Consider the following 10949-nt stretch of genomic DNA (forward strand, 5'->3'; position numbering starts at 1 on the left):
CATTTTGCCCGGTTTTAAGTTAATACTGGTCTATATAACTGGCCCGGAAGACGGTCAGTATTCGAGCAATTACAACATAAATACTGACCGCCAGAATGTAATGATAAACTAAAGTTCGTAATCTTTAAAATTCTATCCGTCCGCTTTCAGCTCTCTTACTAAATGCACGTGTGATTTCACTTTGAATTTAATATTATATTTATTAAAATTCAATCATATCAAATCATCATCCTGGGACCAGTTTCATTATTTCTCAGTTAGAACTTGACTCCAGATGTCAAAGCGTTGGAAGTGAACTGATTTGAATCGGCGATGGATTTGATTCAGTAAATCGCCCACTTAGAAAAGAAAATGTTTACAGTAGTCAGGAAATGTTTCCTTTAGTAAATGCCTTATTTTCGACTCCTGGAGATGACTATCAATATAGTCAACTTTATCCCAATAGTCATCTTCAGTAGTATAACCGCAGACCAATCAGATTAGTTCCATTGGTCTGCCGTACGAGAACCGGGTTCGAACCCCGGTGAGTGCCCGTAATTTGAACACTGTTTATTCCCCGATCGTTACGAAACACCAAAATTAGGAAACCTTTTCGGAATCGTTTTACTTTTTCAAAGTTTGGCATTTGCTGTATCATCTTCACAACACTTGCGGCGGGTTTATCAAATGGTTATCCTATGGAGTCAAAACTAACCATGGAAACTGTGTGGAACTGGAACCTTCGCTATTTATTATTCAATTGTTATTGCGTTCGTCACACGCAGCGGTCGCAGTGAGACCTTTATTGGTTCAATCGGGCCACAAACGATTTGTCAACAAATCATCCGAAATAATCCTTTCGGCCGAAACAATGATGATCATTCCTTAAAAGAGGGGAATTACTTATTACAAATATATAAATGATTATTAAGATATATCAACTAAGAAATTATAATCCTCTAATACATATCAATTTCAATTTATAATCTATCACTGATATTAATTCTATCTGTTTTATTACATCATTCACATTATATTGTAGTATTTTTACAGTAGATTCCATTAGAAAGTCGGATCTGCCAAACACCGGAGAAATGCACATAACCACTTAACTGAAATTGTATTTTATGGCTTTCCACGTGAAGTAGATATTCAATCAACTGAGGATATAATCGCTCAAATCGGACACATTTCCACGGTCCAAAAAGATCCGACTTCAGTAGAATTTACTGTATCGATCATGACGAATTTCACGATTGAATATCTCACAGTTTCCCTCATGTTTCCTTGCAGGTGCGTACTATTGCTTAAACATGATTCTCATTACACTGTCAACGTTCTTGTCCGTTATAGTCATAAACCTATACTTCCGTGGTGATAGAAAAAACCGTGTACCAAGATGGCTAAAACTGGTACGTACCGTATTACAACAATGTATTACAAAGTATTACAGGTCATTGGGGCACCGACATCCTCCCCCGGCAGGGATTCGAACCTGATGGCATCGAGATTGCCACGGCACGAAACCCTGCCATTATCGACCGTGTGCGCAGATACATGCGCAGTTCAGATGATGTGATTTTTAGCCAATCAGAAATCCCGTTTTATTTTAGCCCGGGGTTTCCCATTTATAGTTCTTCCTTGAAATTTGCCTCAACGATTATACAACGAGCAATCTGATTGGTGCCGCCAGTTTTCGTTCGGAAAGCTGCGCATGTACCTGCGCACCCGGTCTACTGATGCAGGGGTTCGTGCCGTGGCTGAGTGTAGAGATGCCATCAGGTTCGAGTCCCTGCAGAGGGAGGATGGGGCACCGACGGCACGCACTAGATGGCGCACCATGTTTTATATCGTTAATATATATTGACTTACCATACGATACGCGCGCCATCTAGTGGGATAAGCACGTGGTTGTTATTATTATTGATCGGTTTTAATTGTCGTTTCGAACTCATTATCTTCAACCTCTCATTTTGTGTCGTAGGTGATGGTGGATTTCCTCGCGTGTTTGATGTGTTTGCGCGGAGAAATCATTCCCGAAGAACAAAAACGTTTAGAAACTGTCAAAACCGACGGTAAAACGAAAGACAAGAAGAAAATCAAATGCCCAGAGTTAAAATATAACAAATTCCAAATGTCAGACGTCTACCGAGACGGGAATCACGCCCGCAACCACGCCGAGTCGACCTCACCGGACAAATCTCCGATTCATCTAAGTCATTCTCTTGAATCAGACGTCAGAGAAATAAGGCGCCAAATACGAACTATTATGCACCGAATAACGGACAAAGAGGCGCAGGCCAAAGTGAATCTGGAATGGCGAATTGTGGCGCTCGTTTTAGACCGGTTGTTTTTCTTCATTTATCTAACTACGATCATTGTGTCGCTAGCGACCATATTCCCCAGAACGCAAAACATATCCGACGTCACAGAGACGACCACGCCCGGCACGTCCTGAGATGAGAATCGGTCGTATACAGAGGGATACTTCGTCGACGATAAAATGCTGTTATTCCAACTAGACAATGAAAGTACAGTAGTTCTTACTACAACATAAACTCGAACTAACGCGTTCAAAACGAATATGACGAATGATAAGGTTTCTCTTGCATCAACAACGTTAGAAATACAGTCAACACCCGATATACCGCCTACATCGGTGCAGAACGATTTCGGCGGTATAGAGAGTATGGCGGTATATCGGGAGTGTTTTACTATCTATTTGTATAGAGATAAATTGAGAAAACCTGGCGGTAGGCGGGGTGGCGATATATAGGAGGGCGGTATATCAGGGGTTGACTGTATAGCAATTTGAGAAAGAGGTATAGAGCGAGGGTTTTTTCATCAGAGATAACCTTACATTACCTCTGCGAAAATCAATCCCTAGCCATCTTTGCTTCCATTTTCAATTGGAATTCTTCCTAATTTTAATTGAACGAGAGCCACGATCTTGCCAGGTTAAAATGATGTCAGTTTTGTTTTTTTGTTAGCACGAATGTTCATAGTTTACTGGCGCCAGTTTTTATAGACAATATTCAACTCAATCGCTTATCCTGCGGAGTTAAGCCCAACGCCCACGGCACCGAAAAAACGTTTTTTCCTCGTGAAAAATACGTTTTCGATGGTTTTTTGTAATGCCGTGTGCGAGGGAGGCAAAACACAAAACGCCGAACTGAAAAACGTTTTTCACGAGCAAAAACGTTTTCTGAAAAACATGTTTTCTGTTTCGGCGAAACAAATATTTTGCCGTGTGCGTTGGTCACGAGAACGTTGTGTTAATAAGTATTCAATGAAAAAGCCAATGTGTTAAGAGATTTAAACCAATGCGCTAACACTCGCCACGTGTAGTTTTTCCAATGTGACCCATTCGAATCCTGGCGTATTTCGTAATAATTTGCTAAGGATAAACTGATTTTTTACGATGAACCTATATGAACAGTATGCGTATGATTCTTCATTGGCTACTTTAATGTACTAATCGGTATCTGGCATGAGTACACGGACACAAACACACAAGACTTAAGTCATTTTTCTACACGAGTGCTTCCATTTGAATTATCATTATTTCTTATTGCGACGAGCAATAATTGCTAGAAAGTCAACGCAAAAATCCTCAGGCTGCGTGTGTTTCGTCACCGTTGAAAATGTAGATTTCGCGAGGCCTCTTCTTGTCCTGGATCTGACAAACTGAAAATGCGCAAATTTGATAATTCTCAAATGCCAAGATAATTCTCGTTTGTTAATCAAGTTTGATTTTTCTAGGTTTATTTTGATAAAAAGCGACAATGCTGATGATACATCTTGTTTCCACATTCTTCGGGCGGCTGGCGGCGTTTTGAAAAAAAATGCATTTTTTATAACTTGTTATCGATGAAACTTGATGGTTCTAATCAAACGAACGTCGTGATGATTCTGCTGGCATTGATATCGAACCAAGCGGCTCGCACACGCTATACAGATCCAGCGAGGCACACCGATTTCGGCGTGCGCGCGACCGGTTACGATCGCTATTTTCTCATCTTGATTTCAAAATACGATGCAAGATGTGAAATCTGACTTTTGTAAGACTGTATTATTTAATTCTTCTCGGAGTACTCATAATGCCGTTTGATAATTCAATCCGCGGATAACACACATTATATATAATGATATGAATTCGAACATGTTAATATATACATATGGATTATCTATATTATGACACAGTGGTTGAAAACACTGCTTTATAAAAGAGCTGTAGATATCAACTCTGCAGACGACTTCAGACAGCGGCCGATGATAAAATCAGAAAAAGAATGATATTTAAAGTTGAAATCAAAGATCTTATATAGACACTAGACCTTCCAGAATATGATAGCCGCTCCCCGAATTCACCCATGACAATATTTTAGTATAGTGTCGTACGGTAAAACAGTATGTTTTTATGTGGCCCTACATCAGTCAGACGCCAATATATCACTACCGTTGTTGCATTCCTTTAAAGCTTTTGTTTTTTTTTCTTAACTAGCGAAAGCTGATTTGACCGGTTTTAATTCCGAAGCCTAAGATTTTGTTAGTCAGTTGAGTTGGTTTAAAGAAGAACTGACAAGACAAACCACCGGTGCCAGTTTTGACCTCGGATGTTAGATAATTCGAAATGAAAGAATTTCAACTTGAACTGTCACAGAAACCAGTTCCGCGGTTCTCTGGTCTCCGGACTCAAGAGTCAGATTATGACCGAGAGCTCAAAAACCGGGTCTGCGTTTTAAGTAGTTACGTAGTCAGATCACGAGGCAGTTGTCCTTTCTGGAAGCGTCGTGAAACGTGAATAATAAAATTCGAAAAAAGCATCGATTTAATTCTTCTGAAGGCTGCTGTCTGTAGTAGGTTATGAGAGGGTTATAGTAGCCCACTGAATTAGCTGCTACAAGGTGAAAATATATCCTACTATATTATCACGAATAAAATACCAAATTGTTCGTCTATTTAGATGTGTTGTATCACATTTCATGACGTTGTTTAATATTTAAAATGAAGAAAAACGCTTTAAAGTACTCTAGATGTGATGTGCGCGCGACGCTCACAAACCTGCTTTTTATGGACAAAAATATAGATTAGAAACGAAGGCACCGACTGTATCTACGTTTTTACCACTTTCACTCACACAATATACGCACTGTGCAATCAAGGCATGACAAAATAAAGGGCAAGAGTTTTGGCCGTTATTTTATTGCAGAAATCTATATGAATTCCCCTTTGCGCCAAATAGAACGATAATCGCGTCGCAGATTTCCGGGCAGACCTCGCACGGAGACGATTTGGCGCCGGCCAAACTGGCCCGAAACCAGACCCCAGTCACATTTGGCGCGTGCATAATTAGAGAGCGATTTCACACTAAAAATCACTAACAATGTCCTGTGATCGCGGCTTAACGATTTATTCTTCAAAATTCTAAAAAATTCTTAATGTTCGTAGTCAAACAGAATTCGGATTAATTGTGGTATAGAACCTGGTACACGTGCTTGTCGTCGGTGAGTTTTATATAGCTCTGAATCCAATGCGACGGATCTATCATTTCATACGAGGTGCATTATCTATAAGTAATTCGTATCTGATATTCCCCTCGAGGTTTCTTCTTTTCATAAATTGTTTGCTGTTATGTTTTGTGTTGATTTTTGTGTTTTGGTTTGAAATTTTAGTCTCGTGCGTGCAGAGTTATCTAATGACAAGTTTTGTATCGTAATCGCGTTACTTGAATCTAAAGAAATTCTTGAATCGGATTTAAATCATTTCATCTTTTGTTATGTAGTTTTTTCTTTTTTACTATGGAAAGTTAAGACTGCGATACGTGACCGGGTACAAAAATATGACGACGTCTTTATACATGTATTGCGGTTTTGATCAATAAACAAGTGTGTCAAACCTTCCCTTATTTCCTGATTGGTGTGTGGGATTTTTGAGTCAAAATGTGTTTCACTTACTGTAAAGATTCCAGGCTGAAAACTGAATTACTTTCAATTTTGTATAACATTTAGCACCCTTGATTGACCAGTTATTGTTCCTTGGATACTGTACTGTTTATGATGGCGTTACCAAGATTTAACAAATTCCAGTTTAATTCAATGATTGTGTGAATCTCATGGATGCATTTAATTGTATATTATATAGAGTATAGACTTAAGGGAGAGAGAGAGAGAGAGAGAGAGAGAGAGAGAGAGAGAGAGAGAGAGAGAGAGGAGGGGGTGAGGAAGAAAAGGGGATGGGATGGGGTATAAAAGATAGTAAGACAGTGAGTTAAAGTGGGTGAGATAAGGAGAGAGTGAGGCGGAGAGAGGATAGGGATATTCGATATATAGTAGCACTTTTGCAATATGTCTAATTATGATTAAGGGACATCAGTTGCACGGAGTGTGCGATGTTTCTGAGAATGGATGAAAGAGTATTAGATTGCTATGATGTCGACATCTCAACAGGAAATATTCGAGAAAAGAATTTGATGAAAAACATCGATACTATGTAACGTTCATCCTGAAGTAACGAAGTTAAGTCATTCACTAATAGCAAGTACGCAAAACCTGAGTACGCGCCGAGTTGGTTATTGGATTATGACAAAGCTTGTAAATTTTGAGTAAAAGTGTTTGAATGATAGAGAGAGAGAGAGAGAGAGAGAGAGAGAGAGAGAGAGAGAGAGAGGGAGAGAGAGGGAGAGAGAGGGAGAAAGAGAGAGAGAGAGAGAGAGAGAGAGAGAGAGAGAGAGAGAGAGAGAGAGAGAGAGAGAGAGAGAGAGAGAGAGAGAGAGAGAGAGAGAGAGAGAGAGAGAGAGAGAGAGAGATGGGTGAGAAGGTGTGTGAGAGAGATGGGTGAGAGGTGAGGGAGGTGGGTGAGAGGGAGAAGGGAGAGAGGGAGGTGGTAGGGGACAGGGCAGATGCAGTGTGTGTTGGTATCTTTCAGATTACATTCTGTACGTCGTGAATCTTCTTTTTTTAGAAATAAACACGCAACATATACATATGTTTTATGTTGCTACCAAGTGGGAATTGTACGGGTAATTTTGATTACGCTACTATTGTGTGTAAATTTGAATGTGGTCGTGATGTGATGATGGCGGTTTTATTTTCGAAAAAAAAGAGAAAAAATAAAAGAACGTATATAGAAACATCAATTGAATTTTTGTACTTGTTAGATTAATAGTTAATAGATTGTTGAGATATATTTTTATTAGTTGGCTATCGAATGTATGTTGTACACCGTCTTCATTGTTTTAATCGTTTCTGTCTTAAGGTGAAGAATGCTTTTTTAGAATGATTGTTGATGGTGTTGATTGGAAGAGTGTTAGTGAGTTTGAACCTGAGTCATTGAGACGTTTCGAGTGTTTATAAGTACGTTTCTGGAGAATCAACTTTTCCGATCGAACTAATTACAGTTTTAACCTATTTTAATGATGTGTCTGGTTTAAGTTTTCACCCAAAATTGTCTAAAATAGAACTAATTTCAACTTGAGCTGAGTCAAATTCAACCAAAAACTTTTATGGAATTGGATCTGGATCTCGGATTCTATAAGCATGTCAGATTTCATCCTGGAATCTTCGGTAGAGCGTTCAAATGGTTGAATAACCATTAAAGAAAACAAACAGTTTTATGCCTTTATCCTTTTGTTTACATCTTTTGTATACACCCAAGACAAATCTATAAACTGGTACTTGAATACGGTACTAATGGATCGTATTATCTTTAGTCAAATTTTATAATTCATTTTACTGTAAAATAGTAAAAAGAATGGTTTTTTTTTCTTCCTGGGATATCAAGACGGGCTTATGTCGACTCACGACCTGAGGTGGTCGGTCACAAACGGTCACAGCGACTCATCGCAGGCCGACCTGAGTCCGCCTTTAGGATATCAAAAATAGACAGTGTCTACTCAGGGTCATTTTCTTTCTTTTGTTAATCGTTTATTATCAAAATTTGTTTGGAAACTCTCTCTCTCCCTCGCTTACTATTTCGATAGATTACATATGATGGATGTTACCGTGTTTCTGTTCATGTTTTAAGGCGCGCCGCTATCCTCACCCCTGAATTTAAGTGTTGTTAAAACTAACTTGTGCGCCTCAATGAATGTCACACACACGCCGCAATCTATACACACGTCGCATGTCATAACTCTAAATAATACACGTTGACATTGTACAGTGTATTGAACAATAACATTGTATTATAATCATTCAATAAAAAACGGTTTCAAATTTTGAAAATATATTCGTCGAATTGGTTTTCTTTTTAATCGTAATCGACGTCGGATACGTCATCGGAAATTTGGGTTCGAATCCTGGTGGTGAACGATTCTGAACGAGTCCGGGCGCGCTTTTTCAATTCTCGGTTGTGTTTTGTGTCTGTAAGGTTCTACGTTTCAGGAACTAATTGTAACTCTTAGTCAAACTAGACCGACAAAAAGAAATGAAAAGAGGAAAAACTACATATACGAATAGACTGAGTAGTGAAAACCGGTTCATTTTCCATGACATTTGAAATAGATTATTAGGCTGCCAAATCCAAATTATCAAACAAGTCATCGGATAGATATAAGATTTCACCGGCAGGCTACGCATTTAACCGAAAATTGATTTACTTATGAGAAAAGTTGATTCTAATTTATTTGAAATGTAGAAGGAAATTGAAGCGCGGTTACTCAGTGCCACTAACGATCCCAGCGCGCGTACTATCGTTAAATCATCGCTTTGCCGGTATCCAATTAGAGTTTAAAGTGTTTTCTCGAAAACAAACATATACACTTGTTCAGTTTTTGACATCTTTATCTAACTTATTTTGGACCGTAGGATTTTGGTTGAACTTTTTCTTTGAATTGTGTTTTGAAAATGTGGAATATCAATATCGATTTCGTAGAGGAAAGTTCTGCTACCGTTCGCTGCCAATGGAGGTAAATTGTGATAATTTGAGACCTTCTTCCCTCTCTTCTTCGCCTCCTAGAAGCTTAATCAGATTTCGGGAAATAGATGGCCATAACACTTTTCGTGAAATATACTCGAAATATACTCGAAGTTTAGGTGAAGCGCAGTTAGTATCGACGGTTCATTGGTTCAAGTCATGGTGATAGCTGAGTTAATCGATCGACTCTCATCTGACCTATCCGTCATAAAAGATTCCAAACCTATAACCTAACAAGACCTAAATCTTAAAAGAGTTCACATTTCGCCTGAAAAGAGCCGTTACACAGAGCATCGATATTTGCGGGCAAGATCCAATTCCACAGGTTGCGGTTAAAAGATGGCTAAAATCTGATGTTGAAAATAACGAATTTTAAGATTCGTCAAACGAAACCGAAAACTGCCTGGCCCCGCCGCTTCTACCCCCAAATTGGATAGAATTTTGGAAGACTGCAAACAAAATAATTAAATCAACTCGAAATTACACTACGAAACATATATTTTTGAAACTATTAAACTCAATCTTAACAACATCGGTCGAGAGCATTGTACACATTTTGAAAAGTTGGATCAGTTTTTTTTTCACGGAACAGACACAAAACCGTCGTTTTTCGCATAAAAACACAAAACATGAAGAGGACAATTCATAAATAAGTACAAAATCTCTGCGAGGGATTCTTCCTCATTCTTCTGGCTTTCATCTTTTGTAAATAGCTCATTCCAAGCTCGGACTGCATCGCTTCTTTGCGGCGATGGCCGGAGACTATCAACTCTCCGGACGGTATCACACGCATAAATGAGTTCATTATTCCGATGTTCAGTCGGGCCGATGTTCTGATGAATTCATAGCCCCAGTCTTTCACTACGATTGACTCCTCGGCGTAGGCGTTTTCCAATGAACTGTCCACTTTATTACAGAGTACAAATATGCGGATTGACTTTTCATCCCGCATCGACAGAATTTCTTGCCTCACGCGACAAACGTGCTCGAACGACGATGGATCGGTGATCGAATAGACGAGAAAAAAAACGTTCCCTTTCTCGATCGCCAACGTCTTCATAGCCGGTAAAACGTACGCGCCGCTTGTGTCCAAAATATCGAGTTTATAAGCATTGCCGTTCTTAGAGTTGAACCGGTAGAAATAGTTGAGGAAATACTCGTCTTCGACTTGCATCAGCTTGTGGAGTTTTTCGGGCACCTCTCTCTCGGTGAACCGTCGGATAATGCACGTCTTGCCCACACCAGCCGCGCCGAATACCACGACTCGAACTTTCTGAGTTTTCATCGTGGCCGAATGGAAAAGAGCAATGATGCCGACAAACAAGCCTCGGTCACTTTTATACGTACACTATAGGCGTCACTTGTCAATCTTAATTTACAACTTTAGAAACCGTTGCGGAGAGATCTTAGCGAATCGGTTTCATCGCCTTTTACGTATGTAATTAGTTTTAACATGTTATCACTGCAGGGGTAAGAAAATGAATCCACCAATGAACGCGGAGATTTCACCGGTGAACACCTACGGTTTTTTCTAAAAAAAACCTCCTTAAACAACACATGCGGGTGTAACGACAGGATCCAGTTCCACACTTATGAGTTGGAGTTAACTCAGAGTTTAAAACAGTTCATTCTCAATGTTTTAACTCCAGGGTCAAATCTTAAGTCACAACTGTGGAACTGGATCCCGATGTCTCATAATGCAACATAAATAATGAATATTCTGAAGAGGCAGAATCGATTCTGGGTCTTTGCGCGTTGAAATTTCGACTGAATATTTATTTTGCAAAATAGATTGTTACTTTTACTTACCAGATTAAGATTGCTATTAGTCTTGGTACTATATTGCCATTACGATACCTCTCTTTTGGTTGTAAACCGTTACAAAATGTTTAATATTGCTAATAGTTGTGCACTACGTCATCGGGATTGGGGCTATACTGGGTTGCCGGTCTCTATTTTCAGTTTTTGCCAGCATTCGAGAACACCGGCCCGCGTAATAGACACTGGGGTATTATTTCAGTTCAATTAAGATTTTCCTAGCGAAATGATAATGC

General features: G+C 39.3%; 1 protein-coding gene across 1 annotated transcript; it reads right to left on the reverse strand.

Moving 5' to 3' along the window:
- Positions 1–9538: 9538 nt before the first annotated feature.
- Positions 9539–10180, reverse strand: LOC141904502 (GTP-binding protein Di-Ras2-like). Its single transcript, XM_074793092.1, has one exon. The coding sequence runs from the start codon at positions 10178–10180 to the stop codon at positions 9539–9541; it is 642 nt and encodes a 213-aa protein (XP_074649193.1).
- Positions 10181–10949: the final 769 nt, after the last annotated feature.

The sequence above is a fragment of the Tubulanus polymorphus genome, chromosome 4 (assembly GCF_964204645.1).
Source record: "Tubulanus polymorphus chromosome 4, tnTubPoly1.2, whole genome shotgun sequence".
NCBI classification, from domain to species: Eukaryota; Metazoa; Nemertea; class Palaeonemertea; order Tubulaniformes; family Tubulanidae; genus Tubulanus; species Tubulanus polymorphus.

Excerpts from the sequence above, each read along its gene's own strand:
- LOC141904502 (XM_074793092.1), bottom strand. The coding sequence starts at position 10,180 with ATGAAAACTCAGAAAGTTCGAGTCGTGGTATTCGGCGCGGCTGGTGTG.